The 25,929-nt window shown below is 37.5% G+C and overlaps 1 protein-coding gene across 1 annotated transcript in view; it reads right to left on the bottom strand.

Moving 5' to 3' along the window:
• Positions 1-25,929, bottom strand: part of RPGRIP1L (RPGRIP1 like) — a 121,320-nt gene that overhangs the window by 33,655 nt on the left and 61,736 nt on the right. The window contains 7 exon segments of the mRNA XM_030582218.1: positions 13,587-13,684; positions 15,619-15,781; positions 19,395-19,478; positions 20,385-20,470; positions 20,473-20,544; positions 20,547-20,597; positions 23,497-23,869. Coding sequence (XP_030438078.1) covers positions 13,587-13,684; positions 15,619-15,781; positions 19,395-19,478; positions 20,385-20,470; positions 20,473-20,544; positions 20,547-20,597; positions 23,497-23,869 — 927 coding nt within the window.

Below are 25,929 nucleotides of genomic sequence, written 5' to 3'. Positions count from 1 at the left end.
GGAGCCTCCCCTATAATGGGCTAATTATGTTGTAGTACCTGAGTGCTCTTACATGGCAGGGACTGCTACCTGTAAATTGCCCTCTCTTGCTCCCCCCCCTCCCCAAAAACAGAGAGGCTGAAGGCAAGGAGGAAACAGGACCACATCCCTGCTCCTCATCCAAATTAGCCAGGAGAGCTGGACTGTTGCAGAAGGGACTACACACTGTACCTATTTAATGAATTATGCAGAGGGCTCACTTCTCTTGCATACTGAGGGGCTCTTTACAGGCAGTGAGATTCTGCACTGTTCCCTACACAGGGGGGTGGGGGGTGTCTATAAGGCATAATTGAGCCCAGAATTAGCTCACCATTTAACATTCTTTGTCAAGTTTATTTCCTTATAAAACACTGCACAGAAACAGACCCCAGTAGTCACAGTATTTCCTTAAGCACACATGAGAGCGTAAACTGTTTTTGCTGATGCACAGGGGACTGAATTGGGAACCTCCAGAGCTAAATGCATGAGTAGCTATAGAGTGAGCTAAAGAGTCAAAACTTTATAGCTAGGGGGCTCTTACAACTCCTATTTTCTGTGGATTGCATAGAGGGGGACCTCTAATACACACTCACCAACGGCAAACACATAACCAAAACTCTTCTACATTTGGTCTTATATACCAAATACCTTAGAAAATACTCTACAAGGTACTGCGGGGATCTGAAACTCTGCTTACTAAATGACCATTAATGGCAGCTTTAAACCTATGTATAAGCAGGGGGCATTTGCGCTTTGCTCTTAATGCTGTTCTCAGACACACAGAGGATATTGTCCAAACTTCCTTCCTTTATGTGGTTTGCTTTTGCTGTTAACTTTACATAACATAAAATGCTGTTTCGGATTCCTCCTGAGCTTGGCTATCCTTAAGCTTTCTTCACACATTCTCCTTTGACTCTGCCTCTAGCTGACAGTTTTTACTTTTAAAATTTGTAATTTTTCTTTTTAAGGAGGAATAAATAAAAAAAAGAAATATCTGGAATTAATTAACTTGCAGTGTTTACAAGCTCCAATGGCTTTGTAATGCTCCCTCCTTCCCTCCAAGTAGTGCTATGCATGCAGCAAAGATAATTGTTACTGTAACAGTGCAGTTGGAACCGACAGATCATGTATTTGCCCTCCAGACGTAGATTTTGGCAGATGCCTAAAAAAAATTTAGTCCTTCTGAATGGGTGACTAAGCAGTATTGATATGCTCCTATTATCATACATTCTATTTTTATTGTGCGTAAAACTTGATGCCACAGAACATAAAATAAGTCAGTCACTTAAGGGCTCCAGTTTTCCAGAAAACATTCATTTGGTACCAATTTAGGCATAACTGTTTTGCCCAGTTACTGTTTCTTCACCCTTATAAAAAGTGTTCAAGAATTTAAGAAGGAATCCAATATACCGGTAATTAAAAATACTAATGTTTTAGGTCACTCTTTTCATTAAGGGTATGTTTATAAAAGGTTAATAAATGATTAATAGATGCTTTCAATAAATGGTTAATCAACTAGTAGAATCCAACTAGTCAATAGATTACTTATAACTATTGGCTTCCTTGTTAAAGTTAAATTCAAATTATATCAGTTATTATTGTATTCTCCTTTTACCTGGAATTTACCAAAAATATGCTATAATTTCTGACATAGCATTTATGTATACACCGTTTTTCATCTAAAGGCACCTTACCAAATCTTTATATGTCCTGTCTGAAAACAGAGAAACTGCAGCCTTTTTGTTAATTTCCATTTTGACTATATAACGATTTATCAGTACCCTTTAGTTTTGGTTTTTATTTTGTTTAAAATTTCCCAGGAATGTATCAGTGTTTATCACAAAAAAAAAAAAAAAAGTTAAAAATCGGTAAAAACTGAAAGCAAAGGTCCCTTGATATCTGAAACTCACAGGTTGCAGTGGCCTCTATACTCATGGTGATGGTCTCGATACTGTGGCTCTGCGCCACCATGATGTAGCAGCAATGAGCCAGGTTTAGGGAGTTCCATCACTTCCAAAATTTGGGTTAAGAAACAAATCGGTAAAATCTCAATAATGTTTTTTTTAAAGCCAGGAATTTTTCAGGAAAAAAAAAAAAGCAGCAAAAACAAAAAATAAATGGCCTTAAACGTACATCTCAAACAGTTAATTTTTTTCTTCACTCTCACCTATCTTTGGTGCTATCCTTTTGAGATCCTCAAATTCTCCTGCAACATATTTTGTTCTAAGATATTTCCTCAGTGGCATTTGGTGCAAACATTTTACCGGTACTATGTCTGGGGCAAGTTCTTCTAGTTGGTCATAGATTTCCGCAGTCTAGTCACAAGTTACAGTGGTGCAACCAAGATAATGGGCATGGTTTGGTTTACCGAGGCACTATGCTCTTCTTTCAAAATCTAGTCAAAATTGCTTACTTCCAAATGTTATAGACTCATAGACTCTAGGACTGGAAGGGACCTCGAGAGGTCATCGAGTCCAGTCCTCTGCCCTCATGGCAGGACCAAATACTGTCTAGACCATCCCTAATAGACATTTATCTAACCTACTCTTAAATATCTCCAGAGATGGAGATTCCACAACTTCCCTAGGCAATCTATTCCAGTGTTTAACTACCCTGACAGTTAGGAACTTTTTCCTAATGTCCAACCTAAATCTCCCTTGCTGTAGTTTAAGCCCATTGCTTCTTGTTCTATCATTGGAGGCTAAGGTGAACAAGTTTTCTCCCTCCTCCTGATGACACCCTTTTAGATACCTGAAAACTGCTATCATGTCCCCTCTCAGTCTTCTCTTTTCCAAACTAAACAAACCCAATTGTTTCAGCCTTCCTTCATAGGTCATATTCTCAAGACCTTTAATCATTCTTGTTGCTCTTCTGTGGACCCTCTCCAATTTCTCCACATCTTTCTTGAAATGCAGTGCCCAGAACTGGACACAATACTCCAGTTGAGGCCTAACCAGCGCAGAGTAAAGCGGAAGAATGACTTCTCGTGTCTTGTTTACAACAAAATGTTTAAACAAAATGTTGCACCATTTGTGTTTTTTTATTCCGAAATTGGGTGTCTCTATGGCCAAAGACTATTATTAGGTCTTTTGTAAGTGCAGCTTGAAGCAAGTGGACTCGTAGCACAGGCTTTGTGAACCATAAAGAAACCTATCATTTAGTTGTTTCATTTCAGAATTGTTTTAACTAAAATATCCCTGCCAATCTATTTAAATTCACCACGTACTTGCCAAGCATTTAATCATTTAGTTAATTTTTCCAGTGCAGTTTTTATGTGGTAAAATAAAGTTTGTTCTGGGAACATTAACATTTCCCTTAATTTCTTCTTCAGCTGTTTTTTTATGGTGATGTTATGTCTGTCAAATACTCAGTCTTTCCCTCTTTATTATAGTTAACAATAATTACATTTTTCTTATGTGGCAGTCCCTCAAACTATGAACTAATGTTCAACCATAAACAAAGTTCTTTTTATTTTCATGAAAATGAAGAGTGTTCAGCTGTACCAAACAAAGGCATGTTAGCCAATACTTTAGCAGTACTTCAGCACTCTAACCAATTTTTCACATAGAGAAGAGATCTGCTATGGGTTTTCTTTTCTTTTGCTCTTTGTCTAGGAACAAACGGTAAATAAATTAACCAGTCCTAATAATGTCAGTCATTATCAAGAATTCTGTGTTGTATATTACAGTCTGACAGAGTAGCATCTTGCACTTTTCTCTTTTCCTAACTTTTAAATGTAGACTTTCAAGGAGAGGTACAGATCAAAATAGCAGTCAAACCAGCTTTTTGATAGCTCTGTATTATATCAGAACGTGGAGACAGTTGTGGCAATGAACAGACTAATTAAATACTACTGATCAGAACAGTGACTGTAACATGTCATTTAAAAACAAAAAAACACAACGGTTTCCCAATCTTTTTTTAGCCTATAGGAAAACAGAAACTCTCACAAAGATTCCCAGAAGTGGCTACAGTATCCCAGGTGTGGCTGAACCTGAGATGTATACAGAAGCACTAAATGTCTGTTCTGAACATCCAGAACAAAAATCAAGATTTTTTTTTTTGTGATTATATTGCATTGCGCATTCACATCTAGATTACTGTTCACTATTATCTAGAGATTTTTTCCAAAATTATTGCTCTCCAGGTTTTTTTCTTCCATGTGAATATCTGTGTTTTCGGTTTTATTTTTCCTCAGAAGGTACTAGCTCATGTTTTTTCATGTTGAAAATCATGTGGTATTTTCTACCCATATTTCTAAACTCACTTGGCACATTTGTATTATAATATTTCTGACCAATATCACTAGTAAATTTTCTTAAGCTCTTTGCACCATCTTCTAATTAATCAATTAAGCTATTAAATAAATTTTCTAATGCTATTCAAAACTTCTCCTTATATCACGTTTGTTGTTGTCTTTAGCCTGTTTTCCTATCCAAGCCATTTGAATTAGTTGTGAGGGGAAGATTTCATGATGTACTGTAGTATCAGATGCTTTACTAATATTTTCTAATTGATTTATTTAGTTGAATTAAGCTCATCTGGCAAGATTATTTCTTCATAAATTCATACAGTCCATTAGTTTTTAGATGTTTAATGGTGGTGTTTTTTTATCCCAGCCACTTCCCTCTTAATATTTGTTCCATTATTGCACTAGATTCAGAAGTAACATATACCATCTGGTAACTCCTACAATTTGATTTGTTTTCAGAAGGTTGATTCCATATTTAATTATTTTTCAGTCTTCTGGCAGTTGATCAGTTCTCCATAATTTTTCAAAAATAGCTGTCAGTGGATCAGTAAGTTCACTGGCTAATTCTTTTAAATTCTGTATGCATTACACTTCAATTTCCTGACATTTGCCTTCTAGAAATCTAATACCCTTTTACTGCTATGCACTTCATTCCCGTTCCTTGCTATGGTGCATTCAAGAAATTTGTGGACACTGGTACCTTATCTGTTTATGTGGGGTCCATCAAATCCTTTATCAGAGTGGATTGTTGAGAAGGTTGTTGAAAGATAATTTTGATATTACCTGGACTCTTCACACTTTTTTCACCCTTTCACTTTGGCTTTAGTCCTTTTTTGATCTTATTGACTAATCATGACCTCTTAATGATGGAGTATAGTCATAAAGTAATGCTTATCTCTTAAATGTGTCAGCAGCCTTTGAAAACACTGACCATGAAGTTTTAATAGCTTGCTTTCAGAACCTCAGTGGGGTAGATGGTACTGGTTGAAGGATTCAATTTCTTCCTTCACCATACATGCCAGTACGGTATTCATATTTTCCCAATGTCTGACTGAGGCTGGATTTGGATGACAGAATGCTGGTTGAAGTCAAATCCTGGCAAGACAGAGGGTTTACTAGAGGATAAAAATCATGAATGAAATACAAGTGGAAAAGAAAGATGACTAAGGCTTATGAAATTTGGACAAAGTACAAGCACCAGCCTTTCATGACAGAGTCAGGCAGAGATTTTAAAAATTGGTTATCAGAAACTCCTAAATCTATATTTCGGCACCTAAATAAGTAGTCAGATTTTCAAAAGTGCTGAATACCCATCAACCCTCAGTGAAGTTTGAGCTCAAGCAAATACAGCCAGAGTTACCTGAATGTGTTATAGTCTTGCAGGAGGGAAGGATGAGGGGAGCATAAGAAGGCGGCCAGGATTTTAACATTGAATGTAATGATCCAGATCATCAGCTGATGTAATTTAGCACAGCTCCATTGACTCAGGGTTTGGACCAGTGTACTGGATTTTCAGGCCCCAGCCTCCACTTATGCATGAATAGCTCTGCATATGCACACCTATGTATCCATTTGGGCTGTAACACCTGTTTTTGCAAGTCATAGAGTCTCAGATTTGTGTGTGCAGGTGCCAGGTTTTACACGGGTAAGTTCTATTCAATCACATAAGCTATTTCAAACTTACATGTGGGTGATACTGTATAGTATATGCACATGTAAAAGGACCTGTATGCACAAATGGAAGCCATGTTAAGGCCCCAATGAAAATCAGGCCCATTACATCTACTGTAATGATAAAAATATATTCTCCCCTTTGATGTATGCATGTAATTCATAAATGATATTCAATGCCAGTGCAAAATGAGCATATTAATATTGAAATGTGTTTATTGCTTCTTACTATGTACATTTCACTGTGTGCATTATGGATGTTCAACCTTTTACAACACATTTTACTGAACACCAGAACCACAACCACCTGGCACTGCTGGTTCTTGTTATTTAACAGTAACTTCCAAATTAATTACATCATGAGATCTTCATTTGAAGAAACCGATTATGACAGTTTTCACTAAACTACTATTAGTGCACGCAAAAAGCCCTTACCATATCTGCCATGAAGGAAAAAGATGTAAACATACCTAAAGGAAAATGGGACCACCATTGTATAAATTGCTTTTGCCAGTAATTGCCTTGCAGGCACATTTTAAAATAACTTGGAAGCTGACAGCAGTAAATTTTATTGTGATAATTGAAAACTATATTATTACTCAAGATGATAAAGTGCAGAGGTGGGGGTGAAGGGAGGAGAGATGGAAGAGAAAAGGCAATTGTTAATTTTTTTAAACTATGCCAAAGCAAATGCAAATTCCTAGTTTTGACGTATATTTTGAAGACCCAAAACAAGGCTTTTAATCAATGTATTATACATCAAATTGATAATGTTAACTTCGGATTATTCAAATGTATGAAATATTCATAGAGAACGGTCCAAAGTTTTACATTTCCTTGACTTTTTTCTCTATTAATTATCATGCCTGGAAGCTTTTTAGTAAAAGCAGCAGCCATCAGCCTGACTGAACCTGACAAGCTAGCAAGGCCCAATTATACTGGCACTCTCTGGCACTTTGATGTACTGGAAACGAAAAGAGATGGGGCAAATTGTATAGCACATTATGTTAATGACTTGATTTAATCCAGCCACTAAACTTTATGTAGCCTGTTAAAAAAGATGCTAACACTAATTACGCCACTTTGGAAAGGAAAGAAGGGGACAAGCATTTCATACAGACAAAGTGAAGCTCATAAATGTTGTAAATGAAATGAAACAAAATGAAGTAATCTATGATTAATTATACATCACAGACATGAAGAAAAGAGAAAGAAGCAAGTAGTACAGCTAAGTACTGGAAAATCTGTTAGATTCCTTTTATGATCAACATATCTAAGAAAAAAACATGAACTGTCTGATTTGCAACATGCAAAAAAGAAATAGTATGATCTTAAATGGCTTAAACAGTGTGGCATGCAGTTCAGATTCACAGTATAATTAGCATGATCTGTAAAAATCAGAAGTTTTATTTACAGTGTTTTAATGATTGCAGGATATTTATCTCAGACATAAAAGTAAGGTACTGATTTTAAAAAATCAGTTCAACCTAAGTTTTATAAATTGTATTCTTTGAATTAACTAAGCTTTCAGATACAGGAACCCATTTTTCTCCTAATTTTGAATTCTATGCTCGAGGCCCACCAACACCAACCTTATTTCAAATCTATTGATGTAATACTTAGAAACTTCTAGGTTCTTCAGTAATCTTATCTACCTTCTTGCCCATTTGCATTGTTTCCGGATGAACAGATCAACAGGGAAAGGAAGATGCTAATGATCTATAAGCTAATCTTGCTAAAACAGAAAATCATTTATGATTGTGCTTAAATCATTTTGATAAAATAAACTGCAGTACAACTCTAAATTTGAACATCAACTACATCATTGTTTGGCTTAATGGTGATGAGTAATTTCCTGTTTAGTTCATACTGTTATAGATTAAAGAATGTTATGGCATTCACTATGTAATTAAATATAATGCAGTTCCACCTATTAAAATTACTTAGGTATCTCTCTCTAATTCAGATATGTGGTAGCACTTCTGAACCTCTGTGAAAAGTGATGAATATATATGCAGCCAATCATGCATGAAACATTGCTTAATGTAGCTGGTTACATTATAGGATGTTGCTCATGCTTTACTGAGATAGTCTGACCACAGATCAGACTATTATTGACCATTGCAGATAATCACATTTTGGAATGTTAAAAAGCCAAGGTCACTCAGCCCAAGTAGGTTATAAGAGTGTGATATCACGCAAATAACCCTCTCAGACACAACAGGAAAAAAATCACTCAGGTAGTTATTATACAGACAGAAATCTTACAGTCAATGTTTTTTCGAGGAACTAACTTCTTTACTTTATAAAGACTCAACTTCAGGTCTATTCAGCTAAATTAAAGTCTTTATTCTCCATGTCTTTAGGAGACACTTACCACTTTTTAGTAAAGAAAATGTACAGAATCAAGTTTTCCAAACTTGTTCTATGCTGTATGTGTGTAATTATATGCAAGCCATTTTTATTATCTCTTGTGCATACAAACAACAGTAGAAACTACTTATGAAACTCTCCTTTGCATGCTAAAGTCAAGGGAATGCTCTTTTCACATGTGCCTATTCTATCATTTATACAAATGCACAAAACGGTACATGAACAAAGTTGCACCATGAAAACAGAGATTGTGAAAAAGCTTCTTTGGAAAAATGGCTGTTAGTGCTGCAGTTAGAAGAAAGATGGGGAAGGATAAGAAAAATGATCTGTGAGCATTTCAGCTGATTAAAAACTAAATATCAATTTAATGTGCTGTCAACATCTTAAAGTCAATGGAAGTGAGGCAAGGGGTTGGTAAGGACAGGGTGGGTACTGTGGAGGTCATGACAATGGAAATTACTCCTCTTGAACAGTGAGCATGGTGTCTGCCAGAGAGAGAGAACTGGTGCTTTCTGTGTAAATAAGACAATCACTGGCAGGTTTTCTGCATGAAGTACAGGATAAGGAAGAGAATAACAAGAGAGAAAGTTTCTTGGAGATTCAGGTTTCATACACAATTACTCTCTATGGGCAAGCAATTAATGCGTGAGTTCTGTTTTAACTCAAAGTGGCACCAGGCTGATGAAAGCCTCTACCTGCATTTTCCTTTTGCACAGTTTAACAAACAATAAATGAACCCCAAGCCACAATAATATAAATCATAAATGGTAGCTCCTCTGTTTTCACAGAGATCCCTTTCATGGTTTCAGGTCAGCCCAACACAGTATTCTTTCAAAGTGTTGAGTCTAAATAGCCCGAGCGGTATTTAATTAGCTTACAGATGGTAGTGCCTCCATAAACTGCCTCTGAACTCTGGATCGAAATTAATCCCTGAAATCATAGGAATTATTCTGAATCAGTGGAGCCTCCTTTTAGGGACACCACCAGTGTGGCAGGTCTTCTGTGTCCCCAATAGGGGTACCAAGACGTGTGTATACTGTCATATACATATATCAAAACACAAAAAAGTTATGTGAAAAGATTATTATTAAGGTAGCAAAATCAAGCCCTCAAAAGTTAGGAAATGTCAGAGGTGCCTGTGCAACCAGAATTCAGCTCCCTTATACAGTAACTTCTCACTTAAAGTCGTCCTGCATAACGTTGTTTTGGTGTTACACTGCTGATCAATTAGGGAACATACTCATTTAAAGTTGTGCAATACTCCACTCTTATGTTGTTTGGCTGCCTGCTTTTTCTACAGCTGGCAACCACCCTACGCCCCCTCCCCCAAGCATCTCCTGCCCACTGGCAGACCCCGTGGATCAGCACCTTCCTCCCTTCTCCCATGCCGCCTGCCCGCGGCAATCAGCTGGCTTGTGGCGTTTTGGAGGCAGGAGGGAAGAGGGGGAGGAGTGAGGACTCGGCGAGCAGGCTTCCCCTCTCCCGAACGCTGCAAGCCAGCTGATTGCCCTGCGCAGGAGGTGAGGGGGAGGAAGAGGGAGCCTGTGCCAAGTCCTCACCCCTCCTCCCTCCCTCCCTCCCCTGCCTCCTGCCAGCAGCAATCATCTGGCTTGCGGCGTTTTGGAGGCAGGAGCAAGGACTCAGTGCACAGGTTCCCCCTCCCTCCCAAATGCAGCAAGCCAGCTGATTGCCTCAAGCAGGAGGGAGGGGGGACGAGCAAGGACTCGGCATGCCTCCCCACTCCCTCCCCTGCCTCCTGAATGAAGCAATCAGCTGGCTTGCAGTGTTTAGAAGAGGGAGAGGGAGGGGGGAGGAGCCGCCCCTGGTGCTTGCAGAGTAGGGGAAGCTGCTCTTGAACTTAAGCCTCCCATTTGCATTAATACATGCAGGGAAATTGGATTCGCTTAACATCGTTTCACTTAATGTCGCATTTTTCAGGAACATAACTACAGCGTTAAGTGAGGAGTTACTTTACATATACATTGTGATACAGTCTTATTATATGATCACACATCATTTCCCCCCTCCAAAGACCCCTGCCTCATTCATTGCACAGAATGGATGGTGCTCATTTAATAGACAGCTATTCAATATTTTGTTTCTTCCTCATTATTCAATGTCTGACCCAAGGCCTTATTTTATTTCACACTAGTTAAACTCTGCTCTGAAGCCAGAACTATTAATTTCCTGATGGGCTTTTCTGTGGTGCTCATCACTACAGAATCTTAATGCTCCAAAATGATTATTTTTACATCTCTGTTATATGTGGGTGTATTATTCCAATTTTATAGATGGGGAATGGAAGTACAGAGATATAAAGTTCCAAAGTATCCACTAATTTTGGGTGTCCAATTTGAGACACTTAGGACGTGATTTTTCAGAGTACTTAGCATTATGTACCATTTTACAATACATGTCAAAAACAGCTCTCATTGCCTGTAGGTGCTGCTGTATGTGCTCACTACTTCTGCAAATCAGACTGCAGGACATCAAGTCAGGCACTCAGAAAAAGAGGAACAAAATTAGTAATCAACTATGAAAATTTTGGTGTGACTTGACTGGCATCACACCACACAGAATTCTGTGGCAGAGGCAGGGATACACTCCAATTGTCCAGAGGCAGCATTCAATAACCATGAGACCAACCTCTCACTCCATACTTTCCAGCTTCTGCAACGAATGAAGCAAGGTTCTTACAGAAAACAGCCTCTTGCCACTACCACACACCACCCTAATTCATCCCCAGAGCAGGTCCATCCTGTTCACTGAAGGAGGCAGGGGTCTTTGTATGTCATCATGTAATTAAAGATCACAACATAATGCATACAGAAGAGGCCTGAATTAATGCAACTTTAATTCTGGTATTTTCTAGCTTCTGAGTGCTTGACTTTGCAACATTAACAATGTCCTCCCAACACAGTGTGTGTGTGTGTGTAATTTCCCAGGTTTTTAAAAAAAGCAAACTGAAAAATTCCATCATGTGGCATCACACTGACACCCTCACGGGTCATCAGCATGGTACATCCACCACACGGACCTCTGCCACTTCAATCAATGGCATAAATAATAGCTGCAGTAGGCTGTAATCCTGCATGTGGGCCAGCACGAGACAAGATGGAACACTTTACCAGTTGCTTTTACAGATATTTCTTGACAACAGAGGAATGGTGAGACTCAGGAATCTTGGATTCCATTCCAGATGCGGGAGAGTTCTCTAGTGGGCACAAACTCTTCTGCCCATTTCCCCGAAATGTGACCCCTTCTGCCTGGTCTCCTCCAACCTGTGCTTGTCCCAGTCTTATTTTTCTCCCACCCTGGCTCCTCATCCCAGTCCCAGTCTCCACTCCTCAGGCTTCTCATGCTAGTCCCAATCTCTTTCATAGGGCCATTCCCAGGTTCCACTCCTCTGCCCATCTCTCAGCTTCTTGTCCCCAGCTCTATGCCCAGCAAGTCCCAGTTCCAAGTTCCCCACTCTGTCTGTGTCTCATCCCCATGGCCTCCAGTTACATCCCACTGTTCACACTCCCCATCCCACTTACTTTCAAGTCCCAATCTCCTGCCCTGGATCCCATGTTCAATCTCAGAGCTCTCTTCTCCCCGCCTCCTCCCCAAAGATCCTAGTCTCTTTGTCCTGTCAATCTCTGTTCTCTCATTTTGCTCCAGCTCCTAATCAGATCGGTCTCCTCTCCCCTCATTTCTCCGACCCACTAGATCTCAGTCCAATTCTCCTTGCGCAGTCAGTACCTGTTTTCCCTCCCATCAAAACTCACTGTCCCAGTTTGCCTCTCCCCAAATCAGCCTCCAGTTACAATGTGCCCACCCCAGAGGGTCGTTGTCCCAATCTACTACTCCTCTTACCTCCTACTGACCTAACCTCTTAAGAGTTGAGGATCAATCAGACCCTTAATTATTAAAATAATTTGTCTATAGAAGATAGATGTAAGTATTAAAATTGGAAAAAAGTTAAAATTGAAGTGCTTAACAAAACACAGCAGTCACACATCGATAAGATTAAATGTGGAATTTCTAACAAGATTTCTGCTTCTCAGTAGATTAAACTAGCACTAGCACAAATATTTCAGTAGCAAGAATTGTAAGTATTAATGTTCTAATAAATTCTAATTACAAACATATTCTATTCTTGTAAAGCAGATACTATTATTACAGAAATACCTTAACACAAGCATCCACTGCTAAAATTGTTTACAAGTAACTTTTATTCTATAGAACAAGTTACTGTGTGTGGTTCTGGTATCACAGAGCAGGCACCATAAAATTAATTAATGCATTAATTTTTAACCCAAACAACACATTTAAATATTATTGTTAAGATTTTGGTAGTAGTGTTTTAATCAGCAAGTGGTTATAATTTGAGATGGAACTTACACTGAAAATAGCCTCTCCACCTCTTGAAACATTAATTGACAAGTTATCTATAAGCCTTCTGTATTCGGTAATGGCATGATTGTTGAAGAACAGAACTTCTAGGATTTATACAGTTCCTAACATCTTCAGTTATTAGATTAACACGTAAAAATTAATTACATTCTTTATTAATTACTAAAAGAAGACTGTAATTTTTAGAAGAGTCTAATCTAGTAACACTTACACTTCTAAAACTGCTGTCCCTTAAAATCAGATTAACTGAAATCCGACTTCCAAAATTACCAAAGCCCGTTCCAGCACTCCTGCAGAACTCCTTTTGACTGAAAATGGGATTCCTCCAGATCGGTGGTGTGCAACCTGTGGCCCGCAGCCCGTCAGGGTATTCTGCTGGCGGGCCACAAGACAGTTTGTTACATGGGTTCGCTGTTCCCGGCCAATGGAGCTGCGGGGAAGCAGTGCAGGGACACTGCTTCCCAAGCAAGACAAGTTGTACTGGACACAAAGGATATTGGCATATAAGTTGCCTATTATTTGTTTAGCTTACAAACGGTACCTGCACATGTATTACATAGTCAGATCTGTAACTGTCTGACCTGAGGCCCAAGTTTTGAAGATTACTGAAAATTTACAGCTTAATTTATGTATATAGAAAACCTCTATTTGCATGCATAATCAGGTCATTAGGTTAAGTTATCTGATGTGTGTGCATAAGTGCCCTATTACAGCTTGAAAACAGGTACACATACAAACTGAAGGCTCTTTGAAAATCTAGCCCTTGATATCTCACTGCTGATATTAGAAGACGACGCATTTAAAGTATGTTTTTCTTAGATTTACATAATTTCCCAAACAGAAGCATTTAATTGCCATAAATATACTGACTGACCTGTTTAATATTCTTGGACACTGGGCTAGGAACAATACAGTCATCACTGTCAGTTATTATTGATTCCATGGCATCAGTTGCCAGTCTATTATCTTGATCTGTTTGGGGGGGGGGGGGAGGAGAAAACAGTTAAATTCTGTATTTGTAGTCCATTTGAGATTTGTTGAGAAACCTAGGAGCATAATATTAGTTTTTCTAATAAATATAGTTTGAGAGAGTCATGCAAATCATTTATCATTTGCAGACCATGACACAGGCAAATCAATGACTATTAAATGGTCTAGAAAGTCATATTGTTTTTCTTCTGATCTGCTAAAAACACTAATGGCTATGATGGTGGAAACAGAGATACAATCATATCAAACCTCCTGTGGTAAACAACAGTGTAAACAAAGATTAGTTTAATATAGGAATTAGGGCTGTCAATTTTTAAAAAAAATTAATCACAGTTTTAATTGCACACTTAAACAATAACAGAATACCAATTTACATTTATTATAAATACTTTTGGATGTTTTTCAACATTTTCAAAATATATTGATTTTAATTACAATGCAGAATACAAAATGTAAAGTGTTTACTTCTTTTTTTTTATTACAAATATTTGCACTGCAAAAAAGATAAACAATCTACAAGTTGAAGCATGAAGGGGCACACTAATGTTTAGCGTATCTGGCATGTAAATACCTTGCAACACTGGCAACACTAGTGTCAAGCAAAGACCTGTTCTCACTTTCAGGTGACATTGTAAATCAGAAGCAGGCACCCGTAAACGTAAACAAACATGTTTCTCTTAGCGATTGGCTGAACAGAAGTAGGACTCATTGGACTAGTAGGCTCTTAAGTTTTACATTGTTTTGTTTTTCAGTGCAATTACGTAAAAAAAAATAATTCTACATTTGTAAGTTGCACTTTCACAATAAAGAGATTGCACTCGTATGAAGTGAACTGAAAAATATTATTTCTTTTATCTTTTTTACAGTACAAATATTTGTAATAAAAGTAATATAAAGTGACCACTGTACACTTTGTATTCTGTGTTGTAATTGAAATCGATATATTTGAAATTGTAGAAAAACATCCAAAAATATTTATAATAAATGTATATTGGTATTCTATTATTAACAGTGCAATTACAATTGTGATTAACTTTTTAAATCAAGTTAATTTGTTTTGACTGAACTGCTTGAGTTAACTATGCTTAATTAACAGCCCCTAAAAGGAATAATGATTTAATCTGTGGATTTCCACTGTTTAGGTTTCAGCAGCTTGCACATAAATGACTACATTGCAAAATAATTTCTCAGAAACAGGTTAGGCTTGGATTCAGGCAGACACTTCTACAAAGCTTTCAGCTCAGTTTTGCGGAAGTAAAAAAAATTATAAATAAATAAAAGCAAGGGGGTTAACTCTTCATTTTTGCATTCCTAATGACAATAGAAGGCCTAACAAGAAGCTATAAACAATTGGATGTAAAAATCTAGTATACTGTTCCCGCCCTTATTTAGTAGACAAGGACTCAGTTTGATTCCCTGATACTAAGCCTAAAATAAGAGCTAGAACAGGATGACTTGGCTTTTGTAGTCTGTATATAAATCTGCCACTAACAACTTGAAGTCACAGATGTGATAAGATGTACTGTCCTCTCAGAGATGATCTTTGATATTACTGTTGGCTATTATCTGCAGACAAAATAAGAACACTTTTAAAAATATTCTTTAGAACGTCACTTTTCTGAAGGGAGACTATGAAGACATTTAAAACAGAAGCCAGGTTTCCTTTAATATTTTATGAAACTAGGTCAAATACCAAATTTTTGCATTCAATTACTATATAACTTCCAACTGGGCTAAGAATAACATCAACAAACGCAACCAAGTACAGCCATGAGGAACACCAGAATATAATTTCTGTTGTGAATCTTCTTACAATGAGGTAGCTCCCACTGTTAACAACAAATGCTTAAAATGGAAAGAGTGGTAGCTTTATTAATTAAATAGATTCATTTATAATTTATAAAAATGAAAGTTACCTTCTGGTTCCAATTCTTCAGTTATTTCTGTTTCATCTCCAGAAGTAGCTGAGCTCTGGTCAGCCAATTGACCCTCAGATAGCTGAGAGAGGTCATCTTTTTCCTGCTGAATTTCTCCAGAAGTTTCCTTTACTTTATCATCTGCCACTCTTTCCTGTATAACCTCAAATAAGTAGGTATATTTATAGACATTCTGTGGTATTTATAACACCTACTAGAATAGGAAAAGCTACTGAGACTTAAAGCTTGAAGAGTTATGGCTCGTATGCATTATATATATGACCTATTAGTAACGATATAGCTTAAACAGGACAAAGAGCAATGAAAAGCTCATCAATTATCAACTGCAATAACAAATATCTGACAGCGTATAAAGGACAATTCATAACAATTTACATTTCTAAAGATATAATTCATAAATCTCTTGGCATCTGTCAACATAAATTCAGCCTCTGAAGGTCTCAAACATTTAACTCGTATTTTAAACCATTATTTTTAGAAAAATTATATTCTGATGGTATTTTTATAACCCTGATTAGCCTTTCTGCACTGCATTAGTTTTCATGAACTGCAAATAGCAGTAAAAAAGAGCCAGTTTAAAAATTATATATTTAATGTGTCAAAAATCTAGGGTAAGAGAAGCCTTTAGTTTATTAATTTATTCTAAGTTCTCTTTCCCCCTGCTTTCAGATCCACTGAAATCATAGAACATGGTACCTTTTTCAATATGTACTAAATCTGGGATATCACACCCACCAATTCTGCTGGAGTAAGTTTTATCTACTCTGTAGTGAGCCCAGTAAAGTTTGTTACCAGATCATTTTCTTTCTGGGTCTGATTTCTCTCCCAAGCCATACATTTGAGCTGTACCTGTCCTCCTACAGTACTGGAGGCATCGGGCTCCAAGGCTTCCCATAACCATTCTATTCTTGGACCAGGTGAGTCCCTCCACTCTAGACCACTGCAGCCTAACAAAGGAACTTTAAGAAGCCACTGAGGACTCTTCCACCAATTGAACAATTCTCTTCTGGTATGACGCTGGCTTTAGGCCCTCCATTGGAAAAGGAGATATGTCAGAGCTGGGACACTGTGCTCCAGACAATCCTTGGCCAGTGGAACATTCTTTAGGAAAAACAGTGGCAATGGCAGAGCTCCCTTTTTGCAACTCACGAGATGATCTCTTAACAGATGGAACTCCTTGTAGTCTTTGGCTCATTCTATTTGGCCTGCTCTGCCTTGAGGGGAGAAAGAGGAACAAACAGAAAGAGTGCAGCCAGGAAAACAAAACCCTTTAAATGTGTCCCCCTGAGGTGAACAGGGGGAATCAGTTTGTTTATTTGCCTTCAGAATAAGCTTTAAACAGAGGAATATGAATGTAAAATCAGGAGCACTGAACCACTGTTCTGTTAGTTCACCAGACTGATAATCTGTCAGGAGCACTGTTTCTGCGACAGCCACTGCTGGCAGTAAGAGAGGTGTAATCTAAATGTCTTGGATTGGGAAGGAAGGTCAGGTGCCAGAAATGAATATCCTTGCACAGGTTTGCAAAACTATTTAATTATCCTTATTTTCCTCTGGGGAACGGAGAAAGGTAAAGTTTCCAGTTTAGTGCAATGACAAATGTGACTTCACTGGTGTAATACACTGGACAGGTGAACTAAAAGGTGGTTATCCATCATTTCAAGAGATATAAAAGAAAAGAAAGGGTAGATTTAAAATAAATTATGTATTTAATACTTTTCTTACCCTTGGTATTTTACATATTCAGCATATATTCCACAGTTGGAATTTTTTTTGCTATTATCTAGTGATCATCTTTAAAGGGAAGGAGGAGATGCATTTAATTCAAGTGTTAAAAGCATAAGGAATTATTAGGAATATTACTAGCTTAGTAGTGGTTGAGAAAAATAATGTTCGTCACTGAATCACTTATATTCCAATGCATTTAATGAAATTTCCTCCATTCAAATACTGATCCAGGCTTAGCCTGTTAGATGTATTTTTCCCCCCTTTCTATTCCCTCTGCATGTACAGTTGGAAGGCTACATACCATGTAAAGAAGCAGTAAATTGGACAGCAGCCCATAATGGGAGCACTACGCATGTTCCTTCCATGAACACTAATCCTTTTTAGCACTGTACTTTCGATTCTTTAATATATATAACATGACATGTCTTGTACACCTGTATAAAACCATTTACTAAAACATTCATTTGACCTGCCTGACAAAACAAGTAATTTTTTTCTCTTAGATTCTTATCTTGTATTTTCTAGTTACTTAGCAGTTGATGAACACACAGCACTTGGATGATAATGTTGATACCAACTTCATTCCTGACCACTCAGTCAATTTCTCTACTATAGTTATTCATCAAGAGAACCAATTAAAATTCTAATTACCAAACAATTAGGATATCACTGTATTACAGTTTTACCCTCAGCGCATAACTAAACAAATCTGATATTGAATTTTCTGCTACAGCTATCAACATATAAAGCGAATTCAAGCGCAAATTGGTATATGACATCATAAAACTTGAACCACCTCATACCTCTGGAACATTTGAAACAGTGCGTGTATCAGCCTTAATTTTCTGTGAAATTTCTTCATGTCTTCATCAGCAATAGGGCTCTAAGGTATTGGCACACAATAAGGAGACATATTTAACTGATATTACAAAACGAGCACATAAAAGGCTGAAAGCTGGGCTGAAAGTCTAACGAGACTCCTTTTTGCAGCTGCAATTGTTTATATTTGTCAAAATGGTCACATGAATATCTCAGAACCAGAGTGTATCATAACCAGACAAAGTAAATAGACTACTAAGGTTTAAGTTTATTTCTAACCCATTTGTGTTTCTGATTTTCTTAAACTACTACAATGCTGCAATGTCTGGGCTAAAATCCATACAAAAAGCTGTTTTGATTCTTTTTATTTAATTAATGGAAACTTCTACTAATATTACTTTTGCCAGCAATTTAGGTCATTTGGACAGCAAAGCAGGGCTTTTCAAAGAATGGAGTTGAGCACCTAAATCCTACTGAATTTCAATAGGGTTTGAGCACCTAACTCCCTTTAAAAATCCCAACCTTATGCATCAAATTATACCTGAAAACAATGTATACAGACTCCAAATGGCAAAAAATATGTATACAAATATTTGTGGGGACAAATTAGGAAGGGGTGGGGGAATGGCCCTTTTGAATAAATTTGGTCCCAAAATATGTTTATATTACTTATATAAGTCTAATGTGACTAAAGTTACATTTAAGTGGAAGTCTTACATATTTGATATAAACATCTACACTTCCTACTTTCATTTTTCAGATTCAGGCTTTTGAAAAAGTTTGATTCTATCAGTGCTGAATTTGATTTTCTATTGTGAACTTACAATAGACTACCTTAGTTTGTACTTATGCTCTTTTAGTATTTTTACTGTTCAAAAGAAAGTTTACTCTGACTAAAATTTAACTGACAGTAGGAAGAGTTGTAGATCAACTCTGTTTTTAATATGATTAATTAAGGTTATCAAATGCACTTAGAAACAGAAGAAAGTAACTATATAGCCCAAATATAATTAATGCACCATATTAACAAATAATAAACTACACTTAACACTCATTTCAGGATATTTTACAACTGATGTTAGAGACTCCATTTTAGTTAACTGGCTTCAGCTGATTAAGAGAGTAATTATTGGTACTATAATTTGTTTAAATTATTGCATGAGTACATTTTCAATACATAAACTCTTAAGAAAATACTTAAACCTCACTGGAATCTGCAGTATGCTGACATCCATAAAAGAGACCTTCTTGTCTGCTAGAGCAGTACGCTGTCTTGGTTTGGGCTTTAGTGCCTAGGATAAATCAATATAATTAAAAAAGGTGTTTGCCACAATGTGGTACTGGCCCTTTAAGAACAAAGAGGCCAAAGCACCCATGACTCATAAGCTGCTTCCTAATTAGCACCTGGACCACAGAAATGAGGAAGAAACAGAGTGGAGGAGTCAGTCAGGAAAAGGGCAGGTGAGAGTTGCCTGGGAGCAAGCGATCTGTAAGTGAGAGCTTCCAGACACCACAAGACTCTAGCAGGACCCTGGAGAAAGCTGTAGGTGGTTAATAGAGAAAGGCTGAAAGCAGGAGAGCAGCAAGAGGGACTTGCTGGCTGACCACTCCAGCCACACAGCAAGTGCCAAAAGCCTGGAAAGAGCTGAAAGCCAAAGAGGCAGGCATGCCTGTTCTGCCACAGCCTACTACCTCAAAATTTGGCCTCTGAGTGTCTTTTTTCCTCTCGTGTTCTCCCGATGTCTGTATTTCCATCAGTTCCTTTTCTGGGAACTTCTAAATAACAGGTAGAAACACAGTGGAAGCTAGCAACGTTTGGAAAATTAATGAACAAGACTGAAATATTTCCCTGTAAAATCTGATTAAGGATTTGGAATTTACTTCTTTTAAAAACAAAAAGGTAAATAATTTGAAATGTCTACAAAATGGTTCTATCTAAAAAGGTTAGTGTTTGCTTTGTCTCTCCTATACAATTGTCTATGTGTACAGAAGACTTTTAAAAGCTTCAAAAGTGACAACGTGGAGGCTTTTTTCTTCCTGCAGAAATCCAACTGGTGGTTGTATGAAGTATTTCTACTAGTCTCTATTAAATGCACTGTATTGTAAGGATTAATCCCACTTGGCAAGGCTGGGCAGGATGACCTACTGTAATAGGTCTTTTCTATCTCTAACTTCTTTGAATTTGTTAGATTACTTACTGTCATTGATGAAGTAAAAGAAGGGGTCAGGGTTAGAGTCGGCACTTCCTCCTTCACTGGTAATTTAGTTGCCATTGGTTTTTCATTTGGATGTAACTCACTAGGTCTGCTGCCACTGCTGATCCACTTGGAGGTAGATAGGCAAACCTCCATTTAGGTCAACGTTGATGGTGCCAGAAGAATGTCCTTCAGAATCTGTTAGTTCAAATGTACCTGAAAGGAGAGTGCAAAACCCAGCTAGCTATATAGCTATCATGCGACGTGAAACAACATGTAATGCAAGAATTATAGAGGAACAGCATTCAGTTTCTTGAGCTCTCTTGAGAACCACATCCAAGACAGACTTTAGAATATTAATTCCAAGCAAAAGGATGCTTCCTGTAATTTCAAGTCTCACATGGAGAGTATTTTAAAGCAAAGAATTTTGAGGGAAGGCCATAACTACAAGAGGGAAAAAAGTAGTGCAAAGCAGGCAAAACAGGCAAAGTGTAGTGTAGTGTAGGTGCCACTCTTGCCTTGTAGGGCAGGGGTCTCAAACACAATACAGCAATAAGATTTCTTATCCACATGAGGCTGTTCCTAGTATTTCCATCTAGGTCAGGGGTTCTCAAATAGGAGGTCGGGACTCCTCAGGGGGAGTCACTCTGAGACTTCTGCAGCAGTCAGGGCGGGGGGAGGAAAAGCTCAGTGGTTTGAGCATTGGCCTGCTAAACCCAGGGTTGAGAGTTCAATCCTTGAGGGGGCCATTTGGGGAATTGGGACAAAAAATCTGTCTGGGGATTGGTCCTGCTTTGAGCAGGGGTTGGACTAGATGACCTCCTGAGGTCCCTTCCAATCCTAATATTCTGTGATGACCCAAGGGCCACCAAAGCAGATGGCCTGGGTGCCAGCTGCTCAGGCAGCCCTGAGTACAGCCACACCAGCCACTGCTGGAGCGACTCCACAACCAGCTGCTTGGGTGGCCCTGCAACTAGCCGCACCAGTGCTGCTGGAACAGCCCAGGGACAGGTGCACCAGCCACTACTCAGGCGGCCCCAGGCAACTGGCCTGAGGATATAGTAAGCTGGCCCTGGGGACCGCCCCACCTGGCCCCAGGGACTGCTTGAGCAGCAGTGCTGGGGTTGGCTGGAGCAGCTGCTGCTCAGCAGCCCCCAGCAGCTTGGGCTGCTGGCCTCAGTGGCCCTCGGCAACAGTCCTAGAGGTAGCTGGAGCTGGACAAAACTTTAAAATAAGATTATGAAACAGCTCTGAGAGTCCACTGCCTAGCAGACCTGGGAAATGTTTTCCTATTTTAAATACACATTAGAAACATTTTTCCCTAACTGAAACCACCACATATATTTTCTCTTCAATACATAATAGAATTACATTTTTAGAGTCTCAGCATGGATCTCTGCAAATGATTTCATTAAGTTATTTTCCAGTGGTGCATTAAGGAGCCATAATTATCTACTGTAAATAAATAAGTTTTCTAAAAATATAAGCTATACGTATAAACAGGCAGCCTAAAGTACACAAACTACAGCACCAATTAAGTGCAGCTAAGTATAAGATTAATAACAGATATGCTAAATGTTTTTCTTTGACAGCATTATTTTTAAAATAAAATAAAAAAGAAAAGTAGCAATACCTTTCACTTAGCTTTCAGTTTACTAGATAATTCAAAACTTCACAAGCAGTGTTTTAATATTTCAACATATTCCTGCTATATGCCCCAATCCCGCAGTCAGATATATATGACAGCAAGTGTCCATCTGTGAGGATCTGATTGCAGGACCATGGGCTCAACTGATACAGTATTTGGACATATGTCTTAGAAGTGACATCTTAACAGATGTGCAAAATATTGCTCTACCTCTATAAAATGAAGCCTCATTATAAATATCTTGACTCCCCGCCCCCAAGTCAAATTTATATTTGTTGATTTATGTTAGTTTTAGTTTGTGAATTTTTTTCACATTTATTATCTGTCTGCTACACAGCATGGGTTCAAATGACCTTCCTGTTTTCTTTTCTCTATGGCTGAAAGATGACAAAGAGTTTCTCATGTTAATGTCCTGATTGATTTTTAAGTGCACTTCAGTTGAAATGATTAAAGGAAAATCCTGAGAAAATGAAGTCAAAGGATGGAAGGTAACCATGGAAGAAATTAGCATGCTGTTACTAAAAAATGAAGAAATATCACTGGAAAAAGAGAACAACTACAAATGCTTTCTAGTATAAGGTTATTACTGTCACTAAGCATTTAAAAAGAATGCCATGAAAGTAGATGTTCAAAATATCAAGAGAACCTTTTTAATCACACAGATGCATTCAGGAGGATTTCCAAGATTTCTTTTAAGAAAACTCATTTAATCTATATTCTCTATGTACTTTGCAGAGGCCCTGTTACATTTTAATAAAGCAGCAAGGTAGGAAATCTAATAGTTAGTTTAGCACTTTCCAAGTGATGTTAACACTAACAATGCTTTATTACCATACTAAATACAAATGCTAATGATGTGGTGTCAGAAAAATACATCAGACTGACAACTCAGCCAATCCAGATAGATATCTGACAGTCAAATCTATGATCAAAAGGTCAAATGCAAGGAAAATATTACTAGAATAAACAAAATATAGATGGTGTCCTTGCAATTAACTCAGTCACTGTTAATGAATGATGATTTATACCAATCAGGCTACATTTATCATATACTATTCATGCCACAGTTGAAATGCACATTCATGGCAGAACAACACAGGGTCAAAAGGTAAAAAAATTCTACTTGTCATTATTGTGAGCAGGCTGAATGAGAACTTTGCCACTGAGTTTCTGTTGGTTTTACTTTTTTTTTGTTTTTAATCATGGGGAAGTTTAAACAAAAATACAATTGTCCCCATCATTCCAAGAAGACTTGTGCAAAAAGCTGGACCTTGCATTCACCCCTACAGATTGCCAACTTTGACTCATTCTGCTTTTCTGGTGGTAATTAGATGCAAAGCAAAGATCCTCAACATCATTTTATGCTGGTGTAAAACTGGGAAAACACAGCCATGAATTAAACACATAAAATGCATCATGAAGCAGTAGGTATAAAGTTAGTTAGCTTTGAAAAGGTCAAATTCTTACCTGAGATGTATCTGTCATGTGCTAAAGAGATAAGAGGAACAATCGCTTTCCCTACATAAAGACCTTCTTCTGTTTCACCATCATCAAACACATAAAAAGTCAAAGATTCCGATTTTAAATACTGGTCTAAATCTGTATTCATTGGCACTGGAAAACACATGTGATCGTCAAATTGAGGGCTGTTGCTGCTATGAATGATGGGAGTATCATGGTCTGCAAAATCAAAGAACTTGTAGACAACATAAGGATTTGGCTGAAGGTGTTTTTTTCGGGACTTGAGATTACTACAACATTTTATTGTAATATGAAGCTCATTTAAGTCGCCATCTGCTGAAGTGCTGACTTGGGCAGTTCTGTGTATCGGTTGCTTTAACTGAAAAAAAGCACATGTTAATTAAAACTGTTAGAATTCTTATCCTGGTGCAGAAGAACAATATAAAAAGCAAAAACAGCTGCCTGCTTAAATAACAACCAAACTACTGTTTAACTAATTTAGTGTGTCAAAACTTTACTTGAACAATAAATTTCAGTAACTCTGGTTATAAGCACTGGGGAAGAAGAGATTAATCCTTTCATATCTACTACTATTTATTTTCTTCTTGTAAAATGTTATGATCCATGTGCTAGAGCTGAGCAAATAGTGGATTTTTCAGTTCGCTGACAATTCCAAAAAATTGAAAAAAGTTTCATTTTGAGTTAAACCAAAACAAATTCTTTTGAAATTTTCACTGAAATGAAAAAAGTCAGAATAAAATTTTAGTGGGGTTGAATGAAATGTTTTGTCAACCCAACTGAAATTTTTTGTTTTGATTTAGGGCATTTTTAAGCAAAAGAAAAAGGGGACTAGATTCACAAGATGGCTAGAGAAGAATGTGGCAGCAGCATTCTTCTTATGTTGTGGGAGATACAGATTCAGTTCCCCGTCTGCCTGATGTGGAGCAGGGATTTGAACTTAGGTCGTCCACAGTGTCGCAGAGTGCCCGATGAATTAGGGAATCGGGGATTCTAGTACGGATACTTCTCAATCTTGCTGTTGAAACTCTTCCACTTTTTTTATAAATAATTAATAGTTATTTTAGCAGGGACTTCAATTAGGTCTCCTACGTCCTAGGAGAGCGCCCAAGTCATTCTCACTCTCTTTTTTTGGTCCAATGACTATTCATTAATTATTCATAGCGCCAACTCACAGTCATCCTACCTAAGTGCCCTAATCACTGGGCCAAAAGTTAGAAGGAGGCTGCCTTCTCCTAAAGCTCTCTTGTGACTCCAACCCAAAAAACATGCAGCCAAAAAACCCCTTCAATTTTGGGGGAAACTGTTCTCCAAACTTTATATAAAATTGGGAATAGTTCAAAAAATTCACAGAGCTCTAACTCAGTCAGTCTAAAAGACTGTTGTCGTTGTTCTATAGGCAATCAAATGAACTATAGTATAAAATTATATTTTTATTTTTAACCCTAAAGATGAAAAAGTTAAGCATCTCATCCTTGACTTATTCCTATCTCTATTCATTGTCCAGATATAATTTCTATAATTATAACCTCATTTGTACATACCTTTTCAATAATTTAAAATTAATTATCCAAATTAATGCTATTGTGTCTCTAGAGTTACACCAGGGATTTATTTGTCCCAGTTATTTCCCACCCCATGATCCAAAGCCTTTATTTAAAAAATCCAGCATATAAAATCAATAATAAAATGTTCTGAACTGATATTGGTACAATAGTACTGTAAAGCCAATGGAATTTTCTTAATTTATTACATACAATCTTCAACACCTTGCATATTCTGCGGGGAGGTGGACATAAATTTTGCACAAGACCTATATTCTCCGCGGCACCCTTGTACACTAAGAATTTCACAGCAGCTTCAATTGTAATTTTAATATTGATATTTTAAAATTAAATATAAAAATGAGTAATCCAATGGAGCTCAGTATCTCCCATCTTATTATTTTGATATTAAATTAATTATTCCATCTCCACATTTTAGTTTTTGATATGCCAGAGATACTTGTATGCCAGCACATGACCTCATTGCAGAAGTTGTTGGGGGGAGATGGAAATATTGGTTGAGGTGTGGCTTTTGACATCTGGACAATTTGATTTTGTGAGATAAAGCACATTAGAGTAATCTTTCTCTAAAATGATCAATTTAATGTCACTATAGAACACACAGTTTCAGATTTATCAACTGAGAGAATGGGGCAGTTCACACCTCTCAGAGCTATTGTTTCAGGTTACTGGACTCAGGGAGTCAATCTGTTTCTAACAGATTGCATTAGGGTCACATTTTCAAGATCACTGTATCTTTGTGACCATAAGGGCTAGGATTTTTTTTTAAATAAATGAAAGCTTAGATTATGAAGCACAATACAGTTGTGAAGGTGAGGAATATACTGGGCCTTTCACATAATATTATTACCTGTGT

This window comes from Gopherus evgoodei, chromosome 12 (genome assembly GCF_007399415.2).
Source record: "Gopherus evgoodei ecotype Sinaloan lineage chromosome 12, rGopEvg1_v1.p, whole genome shotgun sequence".
Taxonomy (NCBI): domain Eukaryota; kingdom Metazoa; phylum Chordata; order Testudines; family Testudinidae; genus Gopherus; species Gopherus evgoodei.
The sequence above is the reverse complement of the archived record's forward strand: the minus strand, read 5'-3'. Positions and strand labels throughout refer to the sequence as shown.